This window comes from Spermophilus citellus, assembly GCF_964194105.1.
Source record: "Spermophilus citellus genome assembly, chromosome: 1".
NCBI classification, from domain to species: Eukaryota; Metazoa; Chordata; class Mammalia; order Rodentia; family Sciuridae; genus Spermophilus; species Spermophilus citellus.
Genome location: NC_138182.1, coordinates 266064519 through 266092409, shown reverse-complemented (window position 1 = coordinate 266092409; position 27891 = coordinate 266064519). Strand labels below are relative to the sequence as shown.

The 27891-nt window shown below is 35.9% G+C and overlaps 1 protein-coding gene across 1 annotated transcript; it reads right to left on the bottom strand.

The window, feature by feature from the left end:
* Nucleotides 1-417: 417 nt before the first annotated feature.
* Nucleotides 418-26955, bottom strand: TARS1 (threonyl-tRNA synthetase 1). Its single transcript, XM_081287197.1, has 19 exons — nt 26731-26955; nt 21384-21464; nt 17898-18088; nt 14628-14751; nt 13073-13194; nt 12462-12579; nt 12135-12199; nt 11981-12059; nt 10493-10639; nt 9399-9497; nt 8420-8586; nt 6486-6648; nt 6202-6339; nt 5808-5885; nt 5538-5638; nt 5339-5443; nt 3100-3172; nt 1426-1540; nt 418-923 (listed from the first exon to the last, which is right to left on the bottom strand). Exons 1-19 carry the CDS (start codon nt 26782-26784, stop codon nt 775-777), a joined length of 2169 nt encoding a protein of 722 aa, XP_081143323.1. The 5' UTR covers nt 26785-26955; the 3' UTR covers nt 418-774.
* Between the last annotated feature and the right edge of the window lie 936 nt (nt 26956-27891).

The window sequence follows — 27891 nt, the reverse complement described above, 5'->3', positions numbered from 1 at the left end:
AGACAAACAAAAGCAACATTCCAAAACAAGATATTTACTGTACATATAAGAAGTTAGCACCTAACTCACAACCATTTGAAAAAAGCATATGCTGTAAATTTGCCTCCTCTACCCACTCTGCATCATATTTGTTACAGAATTTTCAAAATAAATACTGAATTCCACACAAAAGATTTTTTTGGTAGCGGGGACTGAACCTAGGGGTGTGCTCAACCACTAAGCTGCATCTCCAGGCCTTTTAAAAATATTATATTTAGAAATAAGATCTTAGTAAGTTGCTGAGGCTGGCTTTGAACTTTTGATTTTCCTGCCTCAGCCACCTGAGCTGCTGAGATTACAGAAGTATGCCACTGCACCTGGCCTGAATTATACTAATTGTTCCAGGTGTATGTGTATGTACGTGAAAGACGAGCCATCTTGAAGTTTGTTAATAATTTTTATTTTTACATCATAATCCAATCCTAGGCTTTCTTTTTATCTTAATTGAATCCGAAAAAAAATTTCCAATGTATTAAATTTACAAAAAATCTTCCCATGTTATACTAAAGGATTCTTCATGTTCTACCATTGCTCAGATATTTAATGAATAAAAATAATTTAATGGGTCTCTTAATTAACTCTATCAAATACTCATTGTCAAAACCTATCTAGGTCAAAAAAGGTCGATCTTGCAGTCATCTAGGAAGACTCTGCTGAGCTACCAAGACTAAGTGTGAATTAATGTTTTCCAGATGGACTCCATTTCCACTTAGCCAGTGTGGACAAAGTTCTATGTTAAAATTCTTCTTCTGCCTGTTTGCTGCGGGATTGCTTGAGTTGCTGCAGCCGTTCAATGGTTTCAGAAACAGTACGTTCACCGTGGACCTTATTGTCTCTTGTACGGATATTAACAGTACCACTGGTTTTCTCTTTTTCACCAACAACTAAAAGAGAAGAAACAAAGATTCATGAGACTTTGGAAGGATTAAATTTGAATGTATGAACAGAAATGATCCAAGCACCCAAAAGCCACACTGAAACTTTGTATCAAAACATACAGGTATATATGTGTATAGCTGGGCAACTGACTTAAAAAAACCAATAAATTTGCAGTACATGTACCTTCTACACTGACTGAATCCCTTAATCCAGTCAGTCAACTTAAAAAAAAAATACCAGATAAAAGCAGCATGACATGAAGGAGAAAAAATTTTAGACAAACCTTTTTCTCCCCATACCAAAATTTCCCTTTGTTACCAATTGAAGGTACTGAATTATTTGTCAGAAGTAGAAGGAGACCAGCATGCACAAAGCTGTGAGTTCAATCCCAGGAACACAAGAAAAAAGGACCAAAAGGAACTAAATATGTTTAACCACAATTCATTTAAGTCTAAGTCTCAAGATTTGTGTAGGTTTTCCTAAGGTTTGGCAAATTCTATTTCTTACCTAGGATGAAGTTATACTGTGCTAATTGTGCATTTCTGATCTTCTTATTCAAGGTACAGCCTGGATCCAGATCAATGTCTGCCATGAACTTAGCATCATGGAATTGTTGTCGTACCTGTTAAATGAATACAGATTGCATCAGATCTAAAATTAGAAATTTTTTACTTGGACCTTTAAGTGAATTTATTTAACATAAGATTTAGATAGTCATGAAAGCATTAAAAATAAAAAGGATGCTAATAGGTATATTGAAATACATACTACCACGACTTCGGTGTACATTTTAAAAAATCATTTTGTTTTTGAGATGTTTTAGAAAATCCTTAAACATCAGAAGACAATCAAATTTCATGAAAGGTACATTACAAAGGGAAAGAAATCCTTTCATAAAATATATGTCAAGATTCTAATGTAGTTTCTGGGCAATAAATTATTTAACAACCTCCATGTAGGGGTAAAAACAGTTTGCCTAAATGGTTTGTATCAACTGGTAAGTTTATTAATTTCTTGAAAATAATATGTGAGAGCTGGGGTTGTGGCTCAATGGTAGAGCACTTGCCTAGCACAGGTGAGGCACTGGGTTCCATCCTCAGCACTACATAAAGATAAACAAATAAAGGTATTATGTCCATCTACGGCTTAAAAAGTATTTAAAAAAATTGAATGCAATTTATTTTGAAAATCTAGAATCAGGATGACTTTGATGTTATAGTATTGTTCACTGATCAACTGTTAATCATTTGAAATTCTTTAGTATGAAATTATTACTATAGCAAAACAGATTGTTCTAATCTTTAAGTACAAATGGCTGTTTATACATTTGTTACTGAAGGTCATATTCATCAAATGACACTAAGCTGAAAAGAACTTTCAAATAATTAAAATTTGCATTAAAATGAAAATAATTACTTTTTGAGTCAAAACACAGCTTAAACTGTATAACTGTATTTTGCTTTTAAACTTATATATGCTAAGGTACTTGATTTCACTTTTGTTTTTAAATATTAAACACTGAAATACACAAGTGTACACAAAACACTTGAATGTCTTCTGATCATGAAGCTGAGAAAAGCATTAAAGAGATGATACAACATAATCAGTTTATCACAGTGGAAAATAGCAACATCTTCCTTAAGTAACAGAAACTGTACTCAGATCTTGATTTACCAAGAATGTTATGACTTATACAAAAAAAGAAATTAAAAAAGGGATATTATGAAAATAGAAGGGAGACCAATAGAGTCAAGGAAGGGGATCAAGAGGGAAGAAGGAGGGGAGGGCATGAGGAAGTACTGTGGAACAAAACCTACCAAATTACGCTATGTCCATGCAAAAAATGCCACAATGAATCCTACATACATACACACATACAATTACAATATCCCACATAAACACCATAAAATCATAATGCATTATTAAAATAATAATAATAATAATAATAATAATAATAATAATAATAATAGTGATAGAAGGGAGATCAGGAGATCAGAGCAAGAGGATCATGGAGAAGAAGGAAGGCAGGGAAAGGAAGGTACTAGGTACTGAATGAGGTTGATAAAACTATGTGCACATAAAAATATGGAATAATGAATCAACTTAAAAAAAAAAAAGTACACAGCTTATGAGATCTGAAAAGCTTAACAAATTTAAATAGAAGTCATACTTAAGGATTACCTGTTGGGCGTATTCATCACATGTTGGCCCCACTGGAACTACCATTACCTGGCGAGGAGATAGCCAGAAAGGCCTTGAAGAAGAAGAAAATAAAAATATTTAATGTGGATTTCAGAACATTTCACTATACAAGGATGGCATATTTCTAATAGTCTACTCTTTAGTATGTCTTCTTGAAATATGAAAGGTCTACTTTCAAAACTTTAAAAACTTGGCCTTTTCTTTTTTAAGTTTTCTACTAAAGACTAAGGGGAGGAGACTTGAGAAAAGAAAATGAACACTCAATAAGGAAAAGCTGTTAACTGTGACTTGCATTGTTAAGCAGATAGCAAAGAAAACTGATAGGGAGTGGGCCGCACACTTTAATACATCACAAAACAAAGCACCATGTACTGGCTGTGAGAGGGGTTAACAAAATGTTAAAATAACTGCAGAGAGAATTAATTGTTCAGATTATCTTACTACTTATTTTCCATGGGGGATATAGATAGCACCCTAGTTTACTTAAGATTCTTTTGCAGGATTCATAAAACTGTAACTGATAAGAAGGAGTGATAATGGCACTTGGCTAAAAGATGATTTCGTGCTGTTGGGAGTGAGGTGCATGCCTATAAATCCTAGAGAATTGGCAGACTGAGACAGAAGGTCACAATTTGAGGCCAGCCTCAGCAAACTTAGCAAGATCCTGTCTCAAAATAAAAAAATTAAAAGGGCTGGGAATGTAGCTCAATGATACAGCATCCCTGGGTTCCATCCCCAGCAGAGTTTTTTATATATGTATATACACACACACATATTCATATATATAATATATTTTATAAAATATGTATATTACTATATGTGTACATTCACACACATATAATAATACACAGTATAGTAACACACACACATATATATATACAGTATATATTAGTTGTATTGATTTACAATTTTTGTAAGATGCTATAAATTCTTTTATTCCTATGCATTAGTCATTTCGGTATTATCTGAATTTATACATATTCTCCCCATATACACACTAAAAAACAAAGAAAAACAAAACCCAACTATCTGCAATTCTCCCATCAGAACACTTCAGGTATCAAATCCTCCTGCAGCTGCAAAATAGGCCCATGTTTTCTCCATCGTTCTTCCATTTCAGCCATCTTCTTATATCAGGTAAAAGGCTAGAAGAGGCATTAAATCCTACCCATTGGGCTCTTCCCAATCCACTAAAGGTTTGACAGAGAAATTGGCTGAGTACCCCCTATTTCTCTAGATGTCATATGGAGAAATGTTACCCATATTTTATGAAATATAAGTGAAAAGAAATTATCTTACTTCATTGACAAGTATGAAAAATTCCTCTTAATGTCTGAACTAATCAAATTTAATTTATACTGAAATGACAGCAATATATAAGATTAAACCAATTTATAACATCATATAAAAGTTTTAAATTAAGACATCTAATTCTGCAGGTCCTATAAATGGGTGTCTGATAACGCTGTACTACTTCCAACTGCACTGTGGGCCAGATAAAATAAAATGTAGGTCAAGTGCTCATATCTTGCCAATGAAAATAATCCCTCATAGTAAGGAGTCATAACACATTGTTCCATTTAGCATGCATAATAATTTTTAATTAAAAAGTGTTTGGTTTCTAAAAGATGTTAAAACACATGCTTATTCTGATCTACAAAGCTGAATAAGGTAAGCCAAAAGCCGCTGTTTACTCAGGCAAAAAAGTAAAACCATATAAATCCCAAACAAAGTTACATTACCCAAAAAACAATTAAGACCAAATTCTGTATGCTGCCACTGCTCCTTTTCTTCCTCCAAGTGCCAGTGAATCAAACCCAGTCCTTGAGCATGAGACAAGTTTTCTACCACTGAGCTCTATCCCTAATCCCTATGTGTGCTTTTTACTGAATAACTGCTAATTAGAAATATTTAAACATATCAAGTTCTGAAAAATAAATACTAATAACAAGGTTTTTGTTGTTGTTGTTTTATGGTGGGATTTGAACTTGAGATTTTCCACCGAGCTACTATACTTCCAGACCTAACAAATATTCTTCATGATAAAAAGTTTGAGTTATGATTATAATTTCTTACTTTTAGTGAACACTTGTCATTATGCTATAAATGATCAAACAAATCATTCTTCCTTCCCATTTCATACCTATACTGGAAAGTAGATTATTTCTAGGCAATTTACATTAATTGGCAAAAACAAAAGAAAACAGACAAAAATTACCATTTGCCCCCATAGTTTTCAGTGAGGATAGCAATCATTCTTTCCACTGACCCCAAGATGGCTCGATGAATAATCACTGGCCTTTTTTTGTCATCACCATCATGGCTATAAAGAAAAAGAATTTATTTTGCTTTTTTATATATACTTCTCCTTGTAGGTCCCTGGAGAAGACTATTCAGAGCAGATACTAGAAACTTACCTTACAAAAGTAAGATTAAATCTGATGGGCAACTGAAAATCTAGCTGAATTGTTGCACACTGGTGGTAGCGACCAATTGCATCTTTTATCTGTATGTCAATCTGCAAAGCAAAAACTAGGTTATTATTTAGATGTTACAGATATTAAAGCTGAGCTCAATCTCTGGATTAGTGCTGATTTTTCTTTTTCTTTTTATTCAAACTACTTAACAGCAATCTGTCTTCTTTCAGAAAAGAAAACTACATTATTCTAATAAACTTTGGTACTTACCTTTGGACCATAGAAAGCTCCATCACCAGGATTTAACTCCCACTTTTCACCAAATTCATTCAGGCTGTTTTCAAGTTGCTGAGGATAAAGCAAAATGATTTGCATTTTTGTTCATCTTACACTTTCCTTCTTCTAATCTGAGACTGGAAATAAAATTCCCTGTTTTATAAGTTTGTACACCTCATTATACACTCATACCTCCTTTTAAAGCATTCAGCTTAATAACTGAAAATAAACATTCAAGCAACTCTAAAATACTTTAAAATCATACAGAAAAAAAGGCTTACTCAAATAGAGGAACCATTTCTAATTTCCTTTTACTTTTATCCATTTATAAAGGCTTTCTTTCAGTATAGAACAAGCCAATTTCAGCCACTTAAAAAACACCACTGACCTTCTCAGCTTGATTCCAAACTTCAATATCTCCAAGGAATTTTTCTGGGCGAGTAGAAAGGTTCAATTTAAAAGAAAATCCAAATACATTATATACTGTACGCAGAAAATCCAAACAACCTTTTATTTCATCCTCAATCTTCAAATTAACAACAACAACAACAACAACAACAAAAAAAAAAAAAAAAAAAGAGAGAGAGAGAAAGAGAGAAGAAAATAGTAGTTATTTTCCTTTGCTTTCCTGACACTTCTTTCAAAGTATTTTTATCCCCGAAGGTTGCCTACCTGCTCCATGGCACAGAATATGTGTGCATCATCCTGTTGGAATCTTCGTACCCGGGTGAGTCCTGTGAGTGCTCCTGATAGCTCGTTCCTATGAAGTACCCCAAAATCAGCTACCCGCAGAGGCAGCTCTCGCCAGGATCTTGGACGATGATCAAACATAAGGCTAAAGAAGAAAATAAAATTGATTGTTTATTCCATGTAAATAAAACTGCTTCTCTAATATATTTAATTACATGAAACGCTGTCAAAAAGTCACTGATCTGGCTGAGCATAGTGGCACACGCCTGCAATCTCAGCTACTCAAGAGGCTGAGGCAGAACAAAAGTTTACAGTTTTCCTGGACAATTTAGTGTGATCCTGTTTCAAAATAGGATGGATGTAGTGATGGAATTCTTGCTTAGCATGCACATCCCTCTGCTTAATCCCTAGTACTATAAAAACAAGAAGAAAAAAAGCTTGTTTCTAATTGTTCATATAAGCAACATTTCTCAAATAATGTTTCACACAGCAATAAAAGCACTTGAATCAATAAAATAGCATGAACTAAAATACAACTATCCACTGCTGAGAAAATGAAACGTGTATTCCCATAAGCCTGGATTAAAGCTCAATATTTCCATTAGTCAATGTGAGAAATGCCCTTAAGGCTCATATTAAAAAATACATATTAAAAAAAAATAGAGGGCTGGGGATGTGGCTCAAGCGGTAGCGCACTCGCCTGGCATGCGTGCGGGCCGGGTTCGATTCTCAGCACCACACACAAAGATGTGGTGTCCGCTGAAAACTAAAAAATAAATATTAAAATTCTATCTCTCTCTCTCTCTTTAAAAAAAAAAAATACACAGATATAAACCATCTGAAACACTGAAACTAAAGTTAAACTTGTTCTTGTCAGGCACCAAAGTGCCTCAGTTTCCTTGTTAGAAGGTGAAGAATCTGGAAAAACTTAAGTATATCTCATTGGCTCCCTGACATGTTTAACCCAGTGTTATGGCTTAGATATGAGGCATCCCCCCAAAGCTCCTATGTGATACAATGTAAGAAATTTCAGAGGTGAAATGATTGGGTTAGGAGTTAACTTAATCAGTGCACTAATCCTCTGATAGGGATTAACTGAGAAGTAACTGTAGACAGGTATGACTGGGTCAATGGGGGAGGGGATAACATGCTTTGGGGGCACATATTTTGTGCCTGGAGAGAGAAGTCTATCTGTTTTCTGGTGCTGTGTCTTGAGCTAATTTCCTCTGTCTTACTCTTCCATTATGATGTTCTGTCTTACCTCAGGCCCTAAGGAATGAAGTCAGCCATTTTTGGACAAAGACCTCTGAAACTGTAAGCCCCAAATAAACTTTTCCTCCTCTAAAACTGTTGTTGTCGGGTCATTTGGTCCTGTGGTGCAAAAGATGACTAAAACACCAGCTTCTTTATGGAGTTTCCTTTCTGATTTCCTCTCCTGCCTCCTGTACTATGAGCCCTGCCTACCATGAGCTGTGGACACTAAGCTACCTGTATCCACAGTTCTCACAAGTCTTCCCAATATTTGTTCTTCATTTGTCTTTCATGAACAGAAAGTGGAGCAGCCTTAGGGCAAGAGAAGTTTTCCAAGGACATTAATTCATTAATGTAGGTTTTGATAGAACATGAAAGCAAGGGAAAGGGGCAACAAAGGCAAGAAAGAAGGGAAACTTGGAGTATTTGCTACACTGCACATTCAGTCTCCTTGGTTCATATTCTGCCTTGTTAGCTGCTATTAACATCAGTATTATTCCTGAGAGTCAACATATCTGAGAATCTAACTGCATAGATAATACAACAAAAATGTTGTACTGAAATATTATTCTTATTACATAATGTTTTTAACAAAAATTCTTTCAAAGAAGGTAAAACAACATAGGACTAATTGGAGCACATGAAAATCTTAAGCTGCTGAATACCAGTGTCCTGGGCAATTCATGGGTTTAAGAGCAAATTGCTCCTTCTCCACCTCAAAGGAGAACATGTTCTCACTGTAGTGTTGCCAGTGGCCTGAGGTCATCCAGAGTCGGCTATTGTAGATGTTTGGGGTGACTACCTCCTGGAATCCTCTTTTCCTATATTCACTCTGTTAGAGAATAAACAGAACACACATGTAGGCAAATCAAAGCTCACCTTTCTGGAAGGAGTAAAATTTTAAACAGCAATTTTATACTATCTTTAATAAATTTCAAGAAACACATAGGCAATGACCCAGAAATTCCACCTGTAGGCATATACCAAAGAGAAAACTTTCACACAGGTACATAAGGATGCTTATGTAAACAATGCTATTTTAGCATTGTTAGCAAGATGGAAAAATCAGAATTCACATCAGTGTGAATTAATAAAAGAATAAGCATATTAATGAGGTAGATATATTGCAGACTGATACACAATGACAACTATGTATATAAATTAGAAACAAATAATTCAAAGGCACACATATTTGGACAAAACAGATCCATGCCAACTCCAAAATAGTAGCTTCTTCTAAAAAATGAGGGAAATGGATCAAAAAGGGTCTCAAAGAGGGTTATTTTTTGTTTGCTTACTTAGCTATATTTGTAGTTTTTTAAACATCTTGAACAAAAAATTTGAAACAGATATACCCAATGCAAATGTTAAATTTGGGTGGCAAGTACACCTGGTTATTCACTACTATTCTGTAAATGGCTATAGTTACAACTTCAAGCTCACCTGCTTCTGTGTACATACTCATGTATACGAACAAAATCATGTATTAGAATTTTTAAGTAATTGATGAGACCTCCAAACTTTCATTTTTTTATCATTTTATGTGTTTCTTTTCAAATATAAATCTTTCCTTTCAGCAGACCTTATTTAACAAAATCATTTCATGTTCTAAATCTTCAGAATACAGAAACAAATATGATTTACCCTGATGAACTCCACAAGTGTATTATAAATGTAAGCTCCCTTGGGCAGGAAAAAGCAACTTCCAGGGCTGAGCTCATGGAAGAAATATAGTTCTTGATCCTGAGTAAAAGAAAAGCAAGATTGTTTATATATGTACACAACTTTGACATTAAGTCAATGTTCCTCAGCTCAAAATTCGGTCATGATGTTTCATATGTCAATTAATGCTAATCCTAAATAAACATGTCAACTTTTCTGGTGTATAATTTAATTGACAACTTAGCACAAGTCTGTTCCTTGCTTGCTATAGTCCTCAATTCAGGCACGTGTAACCAACATTGACACGGAACAGGGCTCTCAATTTTACAGTTCTTATATTTCCAATTTCTCAAAGTTTTAAGGTCTGGGTGTTTTTTCATTATTTTTCTCTTTCTCTTAAACTAGGAAAAAGACAGTGATGATCAAACAGACGATAATAGATGAAACTGGTTAACTCTTTCACTCTCATCTCCTTGACTCCCTCATCCACCACCAAATGCCCAAAGCCTTTGGGGAGAGCCCACTACTGCTGGGATTCATTTCAGCAGTCAAGGGAGCACAGCAGTAGATGCTCTCTCTAGCTTAAGCTTCATAATCTAATAGCCAAAGACATCTGGCAATGAACCCTAATTTACAGAGAAATGTTTTTATGAAAACTAACTTGCAGTTTAGAGGAAATTCAGAGGTAGAGGGATGATGGGTAGAAGAAAAAACTACAGAAACCATGGGTGACCTTAGGCAACAAATTGATTAATTTTTTTCTGGGATGGTTTCCATATTTTTATGAATTAGTGAGACTAGTTCTCCCAGATCTATGAAAGAGTGTTATACATTTTTTTTTTACAGAAAATTGTAGGTCAGCAACATTGTTCTCAAAGTGGTAATTAAAATGGATTTTCATAGAAAGATAATGTGAACAATCAGTAAGTATTCACAATTCCGATAGGACATGGCATGACAGGTAACTGAAATCTAAAGCATGTCTTCAAAATGGAATCCCTAGCACTCAATACAGCTGAATTTTAAATGAAATTTTAGAACACTCAACCTAGAGACATCTTTGTTCTTTAACATACCCTCCCAATTTTTCTATGATCTCGGTTTTTAGCCTCCTCTTGGAACTTCTCCCATTCTTTCAACATTTTGGGATCAGGAAATGAAATGCCATAAATTCTCTGGAGGGTCTCCATATCGGCTTTGCCTTCCCAGTATGTGGAAGAATTCTGAAAATAAGGAAAAACCATGATACAACATTTAAATATGTAAACATCTCACTTATTTTAGGAATTGGATATTATTTCTCATAATCACTTTGAGTCAAAGTCACAACAATCCTTTTGACAAGAAAAATGACATAAAATGTACACACCTAGTAAATGTCTCCCATTGCTTTGAGGCTGGACTTATTCTGCAGCCCAAAGTTGGCTTTTCTTCTCCCCTCAAATATACCCAGAGATGGAAGGGGAAGTGTTTGGAAGTATTATTGGCCAAATTATACTGTATACATGTATAAATATGCAACAAATTCCATCATAATGTACAACTATGATGCACCAATAAAAAAAAGTGGGGGAAAAATACCCTTGAATACTTGTTCAAAACACAATTTCATGAACATTACTCTTATTGCAAGGGCATCTCTCACAAAATAATTAAGCAAAAACGGAAATGAACAGACAAAAAAGTTTTGAAATAACCCAATTATTCTGATGCTTTAAAGTACATTTAAAACTGACAGGATTAGTTACATTAAAAGAAACACTTGGTCAATTGTGGGCGCCAATTCTACCACGCGGCCTGCGCAGTGGTTTCATTAATGAGGTTCTGGCATTAAGTTAGAAGAGATCAAAATAAAACACACAGACAGTACCTTATTTTACATTGCTAGGTCCGAGACGGCTCGCCTCCCTGTTTCCCTGCCTCCAGCCGCCCAGCAGGGCAGCGAGGATTACTCTGGGCTAGCAGGAGAGAGAGAGAGCGAACACGCCGGGGAGTAGCCTTTTATTTGGGGGGACAAGAGATTCAGGGGAGAATTCCATCCAATGAAGGTTGAGGGGGGGCTGTACTCCAAGGTCAGGGTCAGTGATTGGGTCTCCAGGGTCAGTGGTCACGCACACCCCCACACGGATGGGCTCTCTCATCAGGAAAGGGTCGGGATAACTCCGACACAGCCAGAGTGCCTCAGGCCCTTAACGGGAGTCACCCAATCACGTGTCAGAATGGCTCCCCACAGTCAATTATTAATTTAGACAAAGGAATAAAGCACATACTCCTTCAGTGAGTCTCAAAAGCTTTCAGAGCCACAATGGCCCATAACTGCATGATCTTGTGAATCCCTCAAACCTCCATTCCAAAATGTTGGCTCCAGTGATGAATGGTGAGTTTTTAAAAAACTGATGACATATATAGCACCCAGTTAGTAGGTAGCATGAAAAAAAAAAATAATAATCTTCATTGTATCCAAGAAAACAACGGTAGAAAAATCGATAAAAGTTTAAACATATACCTATAATAGACAAATACATTCCCAATTCCCACACAGTGTTTAAAGTTACATTGCTTACTTTGTGTATTTTTAAAGCCTTGATTTTGCCAGTGTGTCTGACATGAGGACCCCGGCAGAGATCTATCAAGGGACCACACCTACAATAAAATGAAAGCAATTTTAACAAACTGACATATACACCAGTTGCTTTTCATGACATTTGATATTCTCACCTATAGACCGTTGTAGTTGGAGTATTTACTTTTTCATTCAATATCCGGCACTTGAACTTGTTGTACTAAAAATTTAAAAAAGGATTAAAAAAACAAAACTTAATTTTTATGTCTAAATACTTCAGTTAAAATAGAACTCAAAGTACATCTTATTAGAGCAATGTATGAAAATAAATATGCCAATATTTTTGTTTTACAAACACTTTTCATTTCTTCTAAAGAACAAAAAATGGCTTCAACTTGAAGCATTAAGCCCAAGTGTTACAACTTCAAGTGATATCTGTGAGTGAAATAAAAGTGAAGACCCCATGTTACAGTTCCATTTACCTTAAACATTTCCAATAAAGTTTCCTTTTTAACTTCCAATCTTTCAAAAGCTTGTTTTTCTTTAATGATTTTCTTACATAAAGTCTCCAAAGAAGAGAAATCATTGCTGGATACACCCCTGAAAAAGAGAATATAATCTTTCTACATTCCATTGTATTTACACGATTAGAAAAGTGTTTCTTAGGAATACTTTAAGCATTTTAACATAACAAATTAGACCTTGAATCATATATTAGAATTTTAAAATAAGCATTTTTCATAAATCACTTTTATATTTTCAGTGGCTTATACCTGGATCAACTTGAAGATCTTTTCCCTTAGTGACCTCTTCCCCCACCTCTATCACCAGGCTTAAAGGAGACCAGAAGACCAGTTTCATCTTACTTACTAACATACTTTAGGGCCCTACCTCCATTAGTATAGAACAGATCTTATTAAATAGATCTTATTCAAATAAATTGCAATATTCAGGTATTGCCAACAGGAATACATGAAGACTATGGAGCAATGGGCTTTATATCCTTTCCCCTTCACTGGAAAAGCTTTAAAAATAACTTACAGACCCACAATCATTCCGATTTTAGTTTTCTTTATTCAGTGACATAACTTACCCCTCTTTGAGGTACATGTCATAATAGAACCCATTCTCTATTGGTGGACCATAACATAAACATCCACCATAGACTCTTTCCATGGCCTCACCCATGATGTGAGCACTTGAATGCCAATATACCTGAAGTTTAATGAAAAATAAGATGGCTTCAATCTTGCATATAAGTTGCAAATTAATATTGTTAATACATAGAAAGAGACAGATACAGTTTACTATAAAATATCCTGAAACATAAAAACAAATTTAAATATCTATAAAGTACAGTGTGATTCTATCTACAGCCAAAATTAAAAGGCTTCTAATTATGATACTGTATTTGTACTGAAGAAAACCTGTGGTTTAGTTGTTTTAAAACAAATTCAATTTAGCACCATTAAATAGGATGAAGTTTGTTCCCTAAAGCAAATTGCCACTCACAGTGCAGACTATCTGACTGAGTTTAATGGCCCAGGTTCTTTTGAGTCACTCTGCCCATAGCCTCACATCCCAGAGGCTATAATATGGCCTTTAGCTGGCTATAGAACATCACTTAATAATTACATCTGTCAACAGGCCACAAAACAACTCTGAACAAATACAAAAAAAAAAAAGAACCTGATATAATTCCTTGTGTCTTATCAGATCTTAATAGAATGAAATTAGAAGTTAACACAATAAAACCCTACAGAAATTATATAGACATGTAGAGTTTGAACAATACACTTTTGAATAATGAATGGGTGACAGAAGACAATCAAGTAGGAAATTAAAAAGTTCTTAAATTCAAATGAGAATAGTGATAAAACATACCAGAATCTGTGGGAGGCAGTTTTTAGAAGAAAGTTTATAGCTAATCAGAAATACCTCAAATAAACAACCTAACAATGTATCTCAAGGCCTATTCTTTCAACATTTTGAGATCAGAAATGAAACGACATAAATTCTCTGCAGAGTCTCTTGAAAAAGAGACCTTAAAAAAGAACAAACCAATTCCAAAACCAGTAGAAGGAAGGATAATAATTAAGATCTGAGCCACAATTAATAAACTTAAGGAAAAAAAAAAAACCCCACAAAGGATCAATGAAGCAAAGAGTTGGTTCTTTAAAAAGAAATCGGATTTATAAGCCCTTAACCAAATATCAAAACAAGAGAAGACCCAATTAAATAAAATTAGAGATGCAAAGGGAGAAATCACCACAGATATCACAGTGGATTGTGAGGGACTACTTTGAAAAGAATTACATCTATTGATACCACTGGCCCAAAACAAGGTGGTACAACTTGATTCTACAACCAATGATAAAACATAAGGACTAACATGTAGACACTCAAACCAAATGGCAATACGTGGTTTTAAGATAGTCATTTGGATGAGTATTGTTTTCAGGATTTATGATTAAAGTACCAAAATGATATTTTAAAAGTCTCACAAACAATATATAGGCTCCAGGATATACCTGAAAACCACTGACCTATACAGATAAGTCAATAAAATAAAATACTTTGTTTCCCTTTTAATGGCATATGGTCATATCTTCACCTTAAATTCAATGAACACTGAAATATAAACTTACTGCTTGTGCTTCCTCATCCTCAAATTTGAGAAGCTCCAAAGTACAATCTCCCTCCAGTGGGCGGTCTAGGTCCCAAACAACTTTGTTCACTTTAGCAATAACAGTGTTGTCAGCCAGGCCTTGACTTGAAAAAATATACATAAAAACACAAGAATCTGAAATATAATTCCTTCTCACACAATATTTAAGAAGAGAAAAATAAACACTAAATTTATTTGTATTAATATTAATACTATATACATTTTTGTATCTTCTGAAATATACGGGAAAAGCAACAAATTTCAAAAAATATGCCCAAGAATATAATATGACCGGAAGACCCTGAAGCTCCAAAACACCATTATTTGACACTTAATGCTTCTTATAAGAATTTATATATATATAATTTCTAGTGGTTTAACTTTTCCAGAAGTAAATTTTCTACAAAGCCAAGCTATTTAGATTCCAAAGGAAAAAATAAAGGATACTAAGAAACTTTTCTGCTTAAATTGTGTACTAGATCATTTCTTTAAGAGGCAATGCTAACCTCAGAATAAATTCTACAAACACATAAGGTGATATCAGTATTTATAACAAATACGGAGGTAAAATAAAAAACTGTTTAATAAAACTTCGTATATTACAGTTAAAATGTCAGATACTCATTACACAGTACAGAACATAAAACTATCATCAAATGATGAAATTTCCCATTATACCAGGTGTAAAAGCCATAGGATTTATGGGGAGGATAAAACAACATGGTCAGACTATTCTGGAAAGGCTCTGAGACTAAAGCAGAAAGGGGCTGAAGGATCAAAAAGTCTGGACACGTAGAAAAGGAGGAGATGGCTATCTAGATGAGGGAATGGGTACAGATCCAGGTGAAGATGTAAGTGAAAACTTTCAGAAAGCTGCATGACCATAGCAGAGTTGAGTAAGATCTGCCCAATTACAAAGGGGAACACACAGTTAGCAAAATGACAGTCCATCATAATCAGTGCATCTCCACAAAAGCAGACAAAACGCAACATTCAAAGGAAAAGTTAGCATCCTTTATACCCTTACTCTCAAATAAATTTATCACCTCCAGGCATTAAAGTAGTTGGGCTCCCTGTGTTGGTGCTTCTCTCCTTGCTCTGTTTAAAGGTTATAACCTAATATGTACAACTACCCCACATAGGGTTCAGGAGAAAACTGACAAAATAAACCATGAAATTCCTATTCCAGTTTCAATGCTCCCATTGGCTTTCCTATAGATTATATCCAGTGTTTTCTTTCTTCCTAAGATCAGATGGGGCCAATAAAATGAGTAAAGTAAAAGCATTTCACAAAGTCTAGCATGGATTTGGCAGTGAGAAGCATACTTTATTCTAATGGCGTAAAACAGTTTCCAAAAGATTATAGAACTAACTGATAAAAAGGTGATAAATATTTTCTATACTCTTTGGGAAGAAAATGACCATCATTTTATAGTTCAAATGGTATCCTGAGATGAAAATAATAGTCACTCAGAAAATGGAGATTACACATGAACCATACTGGATCATTTCAGTTTTTCAATGAAAGAGCAAAAGAGAATTTCAAAGAAATACTTTTAAGCATATGAAACAAGTCCTGTCATATTCACCACTAATCATCTAAATCTGTAAGTAATTCATATTCATGCAGAACAACAAAATTACTGACATTTTATAAAAATTTCACTGCAAATCACACTTAACTCCAGAGCTGCTAAAGCCCATCACTGTTTAAGGTAATTCAACTTTGAATTTTACAGTTCTAGCAATAATATTTTCCAGTTGATCAGTTAATAAATCACAATGCAATCTAGAGGACAACATTGTTGAATGTACAAGAAAAAATTCAAGACTAAGACAAGCCCAAATTTTAATACACAGTTACAATCTCAGTGTGTGACAGAAGGAATCTCTACACCAACTGGACCTCCAAAATTATCTCTAAAACCAAAGAGTGACCTGATATTTTAATGGTTCATCTAATTCTTTATGAGTTCACACAGCAGCATGCTTGATATCACAACTTCCTTTGGAGTACAGTAGTTGTACTTGTCAAATTAACTGAACACTCCCATTTACTCTTATAAAATGTACTAAGCAATGTCCACGGCCCGGTGAAGGCTAATGGCTCATAGGCAGGCATAAGTGCTTCTACTCACCAGCTGCATAATGGCCTTACATAGAATCAGGTGAGTTGGTTCCCAGACCTGTTTAAATGCTTTTTACTTTATGTCTTAGGCTTAATGCTATGAAATTTCAATATGAAATTGATGCCCATTTTTGATAATTCATACAACAATTTCACATGGTTCAATTCAACACATAATTATTATCAATAAACTTAAAAATATATAAATATAATATGAATAAATAATACAATGAGAGGATTGAGAGTTGGCAAGTCATGATAAAAAAGTATTGTCAAGTTAGTTGTGGATGAAACAACTACATAGAAAGCTGGAAGAATTCTGCAATCAGGACTGCTTCTCTAGTATGTTATGATTAAGAACTAGCACTTGCTATCCTAAAAAACACTGGTCTTATACATTTAAAATATGTAAATCTTAAGGCAGGCTGGCAAACTTTTTCTATAAAAGGCATACAAAATTTCTGTTGCATATTTTTTTCTAAGTTTTTTTTTTATATTTTTCTTCAAACATTTAAAAATGAACAAACATTCTTAGATTTCAGGCTGTACAAAAACAGGCTGTGACCAGTTTGCTGACACCTGGTTTAAGTTGCTTTTCCAACTTTATCAAGTTCTGATAAATTGATCAACTATTGATCCCATATTAGATTACTGATCTATCACATTGATCTATTATAAAGTATGCATGCAATTCTCAATTACTTGAAATAATTTCTTCCTAATCCACTAAGTCTTAAGATTAGGTCTGGTCCTTCTTTGGATTTATAAATATAGTATGCTTTTTTCAAATGCCAATCTTTCACATGTGAGAAGATCTACCTTCATTTTTAATTTAAAAAACTCAGACATTTAAGTCAAAATTGGTGATACTTGGCTTTGTGACATTTATGATCAATGTAGAAAGACTAATACAAGCTTCATATGAAAAGACTTAAGTAGACTCCTTCAGAAATTAACCTTGAATCTTGATTATAAAGTTCCACATCACTTTGATTTAAAAAAAAATTTCAATTAGGGTAAATTAAAAACATCAAAACCAAAACGTAACATAAAAATATTAACCTGCCGAGATAATAAAATAAAATTTGGTTAGGTTAGAAACTATAGAACTGTAGCTTTTACCTAATTCCACAAGCAATTTGATAAGGTGTAGTTTTCCAGGATTCTGCATTGACCTGTTTACCATCGGGTAGAGTGACTTTAATCGGCTTGCTATCTTTTTCTGCCTTTTCTGCTAGAATGGAATCATGCTCTGCTTTTAGTTTATTATACATCTCAAGACGTGTGTTAATATATTCAGGCCAAGGATTCAACTGCAAGACAACAAATGAAATAATCAGACAAAACAAAATGCATTATTACTCATCAGTATGGTAAACAGATTGCAACCATTACTGGGCATTACTCTGATCTGGTCCTAAATAAGAGTAAAAGAAGGAACTAAGTGTCCTCTTCTTATAATTTATACTTCTAAATAATAGAAAAACATAAATAACGTAATAAACCTGGTCTGCAAACACTGACAACATTTTTCAAAATATTATTATTTGCATCAGTGTTGTTTTAAGATGTCCTCTTAGGTTTTTTTGGTTTTGCCTTTGGTTTTATTGGTTTTGACACTTGGAATTGAACTCAGGGTGCTTTTCCACTGATTCTACATACCCTTTTATTTGTTTTAATTTTAGTAAGCTAAGTTGCTTAGGGTCTTGCCAAGTTGCGCAGGCTGGCCTCAAACTTGCAATTCTCCTGCCTTAGTCTCTGGAATTGCTGGGATCACAGGCATGCACCACTGTGCCCAGCTATCCAGGTCTTAACTAACTTATCTTTAAATTATAACTATAAGCAATAATGGAAATAAAAACAAAGTGGCTTTTCAGTTTTGTTTCAATCTTGTTCAGAGGACATTCAATACAGTTGGTCAGCCTGTATGTCCACTCAAAACCAACTATAAATTTATTTGACTTAGGGGATTCCATTTAAGGAAAAATTTATCAAGTTCAAAGAAGCTACGACCATTCTACAGTATTTAAAGAACACAACACAACATCCTATAGTATTTAAAGAAAATAAAACAACACTACTGTCTATATAATTGATAAAATTAACCAAAATATTGTATATAGAACAGCCAATGAAGTTTCAAAAAGTTTGGCAAAGAAAGAAAAACATGATGATCAAAGATTTGACTTCCTTTATTGTCTGAGACTTCACTCAAGTAGTGAATCTGCGGCCATGAAAGAGTCAAAACCATTAACACCTACAGAATTTATCATTTTCAAATGATGTTTACATGGAGATTAATAGCTGTATATAAAAGCAAAGAGATGGCTCAATTTTACTTTCTATCTTCATATGTATTTAGATCAATCAGCTACAACATTCAAATATATGCTATTTATATGCAAATACATCTGTGAGAGATTGACTTAAACCAATCTGGCTCTACAGACTCACTGTATAGCTTAGACATTACGGTTCCTGGTGGTCATGATTATTCATTATCCATTATGTCTATCTCAAAGGCTAATAACATTTACCTAAATATCACAGCAAAAAAAGAGAGCCGTCACAACATTAAAAAATATTTATATTTTCAACTTCTTAAACAATTAGTTTCATTGCAAAATAGCACTTTTATTTTTCCCCAGTTATAAAATATACATCTTATTAAATAATCTTTTTTGTACCTTCTTTTGAAATGAGCCAGGCATGGTGGTCCATATCTACAATCTCAGCAATTTGGGAGGCTAAGGCAGGAGGATCCTAAGTTCAAGGCAGCCTCCGTAATTTAGTGAGACCCTCAGCAACTAAGCAAGACCCTGGCTCAAAATAAAAGGACCTAGATGTAGCTTAGTGGTAAAACACCCCTGGGATTAATCCCTAGTGCTCCTCCAACAGACAAAGCCCTAGCATCTTTATAATTCCCTCCTACTGCAGTTCCATTCTTGAGTCATTTAGTTGCTCTTTTGGAGATTTTCATCTAATCATACCAGGGATTCATAACTCTTAATAGTGAAGAAACAATGAAAACAATGAATTAACTAATAGTTCAGAGCCTATCATTGTATAACCATAATCTGAACCCCTCAATCCAATGCACATTTCTTGGTCCTCCCTACCCATATGACCCTCTTTCTTAACCGCTGTCTTTCTCTGTATCCACTTGGCACTCACTTGCTAATCAAAAGAACTTAATGTCAAACTTAAGTTACTCAACATTCATTGAGCAGACATATTCTGTGATAGGTTCTGGGACTGCAGAGATGAATAATAAGACCTGAATGTTGCCCTCAGAAGAGAAATAAGACAAGTACATAAATGAGGGGAGCACAGAGGAGAAGACAAGGTCTTGACATATCACTGTACATTTTTATCCAAGACCATTTAAAACATAAAGACACTAAAATTCTCTATTCATACATGTCCTGTAATTGTACTCTTTATTTCCTATTTCTAGGCTAATTCTTAAACTATGACAAGATAGCACGACCAAATACTTGAAAGTATAAAGAAGAATTAGGAAATATTCATTTTACTATGTACTTACAAATCTTAAAATTCAGTCAACAATTAACTGAAGAAATGGTTAGGCAGGGTTCTAAATAACACAACACTTGATCACTTATAAAGTAGAAAAAGCTCTTTAAAGTCAGTTTATTGTGCTACTTTAAAAAATACTATTCCTTTGTGCTTCTATATTTTGGTCATTTTCTAAAGTCTCCAATAAAACAGCTGCGATGACTAAAGCAAAAAGCAAAGCATAGTTTATAGCAATTCAAGTTCAAAAAGAAAGTAGAAAGACAAGCTTAACTGCCTCCTAAAATAAAACATACAGGAACCAGGTAGGTTCTGGGGAGGCTTTTGAAATGCCAATTATTTTGAGCCCAGGGAACAGAAAGTGCATTCTCTAGATCTGAGAGAAATCAAAAAGATTTTGTCCTGTCTTAAAGCCAGAAGGGGGTGACACACACCTCATATCCTGGCTATTCAGGAGGTTGAAGCAGGAGGATTTGAAGTCCAAAGCCAGCCTGGGCAACTTAGTGAGACCCTATCTCAAATTAAAGTTTCAAAAAGATCTGGGAGATGTAGCTCAGTAGAAGAGCAGTGGCCTAGCATGCATGAATCCCTGGATCCAATCCCCAATACCACAAAAAGACCCCAAAACAAACAAATAAACAAACAGCCTCAGGAGTAGGTCCACATGAAAAAAGTGAAGAGGTCAAGGAATTAGGTTTGCTTTGATTTCTGTTATATTTAGTGAAAACTCAAATACTAAGTCTCCATCTCTTAACATCTCATTTAATGAAATGATTAGAAAGCCAGCATCCAATCTGGCAAACTACCATAACCTCATTCTCTCCAACTTTTGTGTTCTCTCTCTCATAACCCCAGAATCAGATCATCTTACAATCAATGTTTTCCTTTTGCAATAATAAATAATTGCAAATTTTTTTCTCCTCTCAGACTAATTTTTCCTATTTCTTCTCTCCAATGAAGGGCCTTTTTATAATGACACATAAACTATTCGAATCCTTACATACAAGATAAGCCTGGGAAAGTGTTCGCTACTTGTCAACCTTTGATAGGAGAGCCTTTGAGAACTTTTACCTCTGCTCGACCTCCATCTCCAGATCCTTCTTTGTTCTTCTTCTTGCCTCCTTCTTTTCGCTTCTCTTCAACAGCATCTACCTAACAAAAACAACAACAAAAAAAAGGTTTTATATTTTAATCTAATTTGACACATTTCCCTTATGATGTCCCCAGAAGTTTTGAGAATGTTACTTTATCATCTGCTTAAAAAAAGGAAACCTGATTCTGAAAGATTCAAAAATTTCACCACTGGTAAAGAAAAGTTAACAACTTAAAATAAGGAAGTCTTACAAAAGGGTAGAGGGGAGTTACTTAATGCACAATTTTTCAAACTTCATTTATTTTAACTATTCCGATGACTCTCATTTCAGGTTTTTTGCACCTGCACTAAATAGTTTTATTTAGTAAGCAATGATGGGGGTGGGTGGAGACTGAATATGCTATATATTTATCCTTTCCTCAAGTATTAATGTTTACGCTCATATTATTTTGTTACACAGTGGAAAAAGCAAAAATAAGACCCAGTCCCTACCAGGTGCAAACTTAGTCTCTCCTGAGAAAGTACACCATCCATGTGTGAGAAACTCCCAGAAGAGAAAAGACCATAGCAGCGGCACTATGATTAGATGTCTAACAAGCTAGGACCACAGTAGGCACTGGAACTGTAAAGGAGGGAAGAATTTCTTTTTTTTTATTGATTGTTCAAAACATTACAGAGCTCATGATATATCATCTTTCATACATTAGACTCAATTGGGTTTTGAACTCCCATTTTTACCCCAAATACAGATTGCACAATCACAACTGTTACATACTCACATTATTACATAATGGCATATTAGTGACTGTTGTATTCTGCTACCTTTCCTATCCCCTACTATCCCCCCTCCCCTCCCCTCCCCTCCCATCTTCCCTCTCTATCTCCTCTGCTGTTGTTCAATTCTCTCCCCTTTCCCCCCCCTCCCCCTTGCCCCTCATAACCTCTTATAATTTTGTGTATCATTGAAGGTCTCCTACCATTTCCATATGCTTTCCCTTCTCTCTCCCTTTCTCTCCCCCCATTCGTCTTTGTTTACTATTAGTCTTTTCCTCATGCTCTTCCTTCCTGTTCTGTTCTTAGTTGCTCTCTTTATATCAAAGAAGACATTTGGCATTTGTTTTTTAGGGCTTGGCTAGCTTCACTTAGCATAATCTGCTCTAATGCCATCCATTTCCCTGAAAATTCTATGATTTTGTCATTTCTTAGTGCTGCATAATACTCCATTGTGTATAGATGCCACATTTTTTTTATCCATTCATCTATTGAAGGGCATCTAGGTTGGTTCCACAGTCTAGCTATTGTGAATTGTTCCGCTATAATCATTGATGTGGCCGTATCCCTATAGTGCGCTCTTTTAAGGTCCTCAGGGAATAGTCCAAGAAGGGCGATAGCTGGGTCGAATGGTGGATCCATTCCCAGCTTTCCCAGGAATCTCCATACTGCTTTCCAAATTGGCCTCACCATTTTGCAGTCCCACCAGCAGTGTACAAGTGTACCCTTTTCCCCACATCCCCGCCAACACTTATTGTTGTTTGACTTCATAATGGCTGCCAATCTTACTGGAGTGAGATGGTATCTTAGGGTGGTTTTGATTTGCATTTCTCTGATTGCTAGAGATGGTGAGCATTTTTTCATGTACTTGTTGATTGATTGTATGTCCTCCTCTGAGAAGTGTCTGTTCAGGTCCTTGGCCCATTTGTTGATTGGGTTGTTTGTTATCTTATTGTTTAATTTTTTGAGTTCTTTGTACATTCTGGATATTAGGGCTCTATCTGAGGTGTGAGGGGTAAAAATTTGTTCCCATGATGTAGGCTCTCTATTTACCTCTTTTATTGTTTCTCTTGCTGAGAAAAAACTTTTTAGTTTAAGTAAGTCCCATTTGTTTATTCTTGTTATTAGCTCTTGGGCTATGGGCGTCCTATTAAGGAATTTGGAGCCTGACCCCACTATATGTAGATGGGAGCCAACTTTTTCTTCTATCAGACGCAGCGTCTCTGATTTGATATCTAGCTCCTTGATCCATTTTGAGTTAACTTTTGTGGATGGCAAGAGAAAGGGATTCAATTTCATTTTGTTGCATATGGATTTCCAATTTTGAGGGAAGAATTTCAAAATGTTGGATTGTGAGAATGGAAGCGATATGTTCTAAGTATGCACAAAGGCTTGTCAAAATGCTAAAATTAAAAATGAGAGAAAGAAAAATGACTAAACCAGGGCGACTAAAGCAGAAGGACTGCTTTCAGATGTAATTCAAGTTAAGACAGACCAGGAGTCAAAAAGTTACCAGGAGGAATGTGAACTTCAATTAGAAGTAAGTGAAGTCAGAAAGTCCTGTAAGGGAGATGAGAAGGAAGAATTTTATTTTTTTATGTATTTGTGATTTTTGATTTTTTAACAGTGTTATTGATATATAATTCATATGCCATACAATTCACTCATATAAAGTATACAGTTCAACAGTTTTTACTAGATTCACAGTTGTGCAACTATCACCACAATCAACTTTAGAGCATTTTCATGACTTCTTCCCAAACAAACAACAACAACAAAACAAAAAAAACCCCACTGTACTCAGTAGTAGTCACTCCTTGTTCCCCCTAACTCTTGGCAACTACTATTTATAAAGGATTTTTTGTTGTTGCTTTTGCAGTTCAGGAAATCAAACTCAAAGCCTTATATACTCTATCTCCATTGAGGTTTATGTCCAGTCCCCATTTTTTTTTTTTTTTATCTCTGTGGATTTTCCTCTTCTGGGTACTTTATATAATTGGAATTATACAATATGGGATCTTTTGTGACTGGCTTCTTTCAATCACCATAATCATTTTAAGATTATAATGTTGGAACCTGTACTACTACTTTGCTCCTTGTTATTATTATATAATATTCCTGGGTTTTGTTTGTTCTGGATTTTTCTCTCACTTTTTTCTTTTTTGGTGCTGGGGATTAAACCCAGGTTCTTGCAATGGGCTTCACCTCTGAGCTACACTCCAAGTCTCTATTGTTTATTTGTCCACTTATCAACTATGACATTTCAGTTAATATTACATAACACATTGCTTATTCAATTTAGAAAAAAAACTGAATTTTTAAAAAATATCTCCTAATTTTATGTTGAACTAAAACTTCCCCCACTCCTGGGATATGGATTTAATATACTTTGTTTATTTTATTTTATTTATTTATTTTTTTTTGTAGTTGGACAGCATGCCTTTATTTTACTTGTTTATTTTTATGTGGTGCTCAGGATCAAACCCTCATACACAGTAGGCAAGTACTCTGCCACTGAGCTACAGCCCCAGTCCTTTTAAGGTCCATTCATATTCAATAGATAAATAACATAATTTAAATCTATCTAATCAAGTGAAGTAGTAGTAACAAAGATTTGTAGGACTCCCCATATGTCTTCACTATACAGAACTGATGTAATTAGTTAATTAATTGCAGATGTATTTGCAGGTTTAAAACAGAAAAGGTAATGAATTTCAACCCAAAAATCAGAATAGAGAACTTGACAATAAAGGAAGCTACAGAATTACCTTCCTCAGCTATGTTTAGGCCTTGAAAGAAAAGTATACAAAGTGTGTTGTTTATGTAAATTCAATCCCAGAGACTGACAGCTAAGACAAGTATGTGGAATTCCAATAATTTGGTGAAGTATCTATCTAGGACTCATTTCCAAGAAGATGATGAGAAGGAGGCTTACAAGAACTGGCTACATATGATTTTTAAGCAAATTATTTAGTGTTTCTATTCCTGTATCCTCATTTGCATGATTGGGACAAAAAAAAAAAAAAAAAACCAGGTCATGGAGCTGTTATGAGGGCTAAAGGAGATAACACAGGTAACACACACTGTAACACAGTGCCAGGACCACAGTTAGTACTCAATAAATATTAGGTCTTGTGTAATAATTGTTCAGAAGGGGGTTGGAGTGCAGTTCAGTGGTACAGTGAGGGGAAAAATTATATTTATTAGCCATATATCACTTATAATTAAGAATGGTATGGGGGATGTTCATGGATATGGAAAGCTGCTGATCACATACTATTAAACAAAAACAGTAAACAAGTCAATAAACAATAAAGATGCCATTTTTAAGTGAAAAAATAAACAGATTGAAAACATTTTGTATAGACAATTTATCATCTTAAATTTACATAGTCTAGAATATGCACATATGCATTTCATCCCCTGAAGGAACAACACAGAAAATTGTGACTTTTAAGTGATTTGTCCTGTCAGAGTGGAGTGGAAGCTCTTTTACTAGACCTTACCACTTCTCACCTGGGCTAGTGCAACACCCTCCTTCAAACAGCCTCACCTCTTTCCAGTGCACCTTCTACCCATATGCCTGAGTGGTTTTTACAAATGCAACCCACCGGAAATACTTTGTATGGAGGATACAAATATTCTTCTGTATCTCTTTCTTGGTTTTTCTCTTACAAGCTACCCTGCAGTCACAATTCATCCTCTGTCCATCTTCACCTTTTCCTGGAAACACTCCGACTTACCGGATGAACACTTTATTCCACACTCAAAACCAAGAGAGCTTGCCAAACCAAGTTGAGTGCTTCCTCAGAAATCCCACACGGTGCACTGCACTATTGGCTGTTTTCCTGTTTACACAACAGGCTGTTTGAGGCCCTCAAAAGAAGGATTTGGCCCAATTCATCTTATAACCTGCATTGCCCTGCTAGGTGATCATAAAAATATGACCTGACAGTGTGAAAGTGAGTTGGGAGATGTTCCTAAGAACTGGATGAAACTGAAGAGGAACGGGGCTTAAAGGTAAAGTGATCAGCCCTGGCAAAAGGAACGGTGCAAGTCCCAGCAAGTTTGTTAGATGGAATCAGCCAGTTTCCACCATTTTCTTTAAACCATCACCCAAACGTGGGCAAGTTGGATCAGATTTCGGAGACTCAGCTTTCCCTCCCTAAACTAGCGCCCCTTACCTTCAAGGGGTCATAGAAAGGTTGTGCAATGTTCTTCCCGCCTAAAGCTGGAGGAAAACGCAAATCTGGGAGTCCTGAGTCCTAGATTCTAAATCTGGGCTGCTAATTCGATGTGTGGCTCTGAGTAAGTCACTCCCTCAAAGTCTGTTTTCTCATCCGCAAGAATGAGGATGGCCCTGGAGGTGCACTGCATGGTCCCACCCTGCTTTAAGTACGGACAATTCCTGCTGAAGTTACTCGACCTCGCTTCTGAGCTCCAACGCCCCCCGCCGGTTCGACGGCCGCTTCCTGCTAGGCGTCCCAGGCCCATCCAGCAGCAAGGACACCGAAAACCCCAGCCCGGCCTCCCCGCCCCTTTCGGACAACTCACCGGCTTCTCTTCGCTGCCCATCTTCCCTGAAGGGCCCCTGGCCTCCTCAGACATCAAAGAACTACGTGGAGGCAACAGAACCCGAAAGCGACAGTCCGGAGGAGAAAGCAGGCGGGGCAGATGTGGACCCGGACCTTGGGGTCTCTAGCGTTGGCACCTCGTGGCCCTGAAAGCACCAGCTGATGCAATCTGAAGGCGCCCAAACCCCGCCCTCAGCCTGCCGGCGGAACGGACAGCCAATTGACAACGAGGGGAGGCGGGCCCTCTCTTGTTTGCACCAATGGAAAAGCTTGTTGAGTGACAGAGCAATTCTAGGAAATCAAGGCGCGGCTGTAGAAAGACCTGAAAACTCTAAATAGTACTTCCGTCCCTCCCAGAACTAGAAGGATGAGAGTCGCCAAGTGCACAACGCACATGCGCTCTTCGGCCCCTCAGCTTTTCTGAAGACTAGTCAAGGACTGTTTCGGCCACCGTAGCGAATGACGGCGGGGCGGAACTTGGTCCCAGCATCCGGGAAGTCCTGGGCGCCCAGTAAATCGTCTGGGTTATTTGGTTGAGTTCGAGGCGGCCTGTCCTGCCAGACTGCCAAGTTCCTCCAGTGTGCAGCGGTGAATGGACCCTCCTCCAGGCAACCCAGGCTTCCCGAGACCCGTGCAATGGCATCTGGGCCACCGGCTAGAATCCACTCAAACGTTTACTTAAGGAAACATCCACATTGACACCACCCAATGTGCCTTTTCCTATTTTACTTGCTGTTTTAAAGCAGCTGCTTATTTCAAATCAGCAGCGCCAGGTGCATACGTTAGTATCGTCATGTTTTATTCATTTTACGTTCTAAACGTCGGTGTTCTCACAACTTGCCATCTTCAGGATCATTCCTTTCACAAAGAACAACAGCCTCCTAATCCGACTTTCTGCATTCATGTTTTCACATGGCACCAGAGCCATGTTCAAATATTAATATGATTATGGCACTTTCTTGTTTAAAACTCTTTAAAGGTTTTCCATTGCTCTTAGAATAAAACTACTCAGGCTCTATGGCACCGAGGTCTCCCTCTTTCCCCCTCCACAGCGCTGAATTCTAACCTTGGTGGTCCCCGCCTGCCCTGTTAGGCTCTTTACCACGGATTTTTTTTTTTTTTTTTTAAGTACTAGGATTGT

Bases quoted from the DNA above. Each gene is read 5' to 3' on its own strand.
- TARS1 (XM_081287197.1), bottom strand. From the start codon at position 26,784: ATGTCTGAGGAGGCCAGGGGCCCTTCAGGGAAGATGGGCAGCGAAGAG. The intron at 8,587-9,398 runs GTAAATCATATT...ATTCTCTAACAG, and splicing joins CACTTGTGGAGTTCATCAGG to AGTGAATATAGGAAAAGAGG. The intron at 3,173-5,338 runs GTAATTTTTGTC...TTCTTCTTCAAG, and splicing joins GAAAACTATGGGGGCAAATG to GCCTTTCTGGCTATCTCCTC.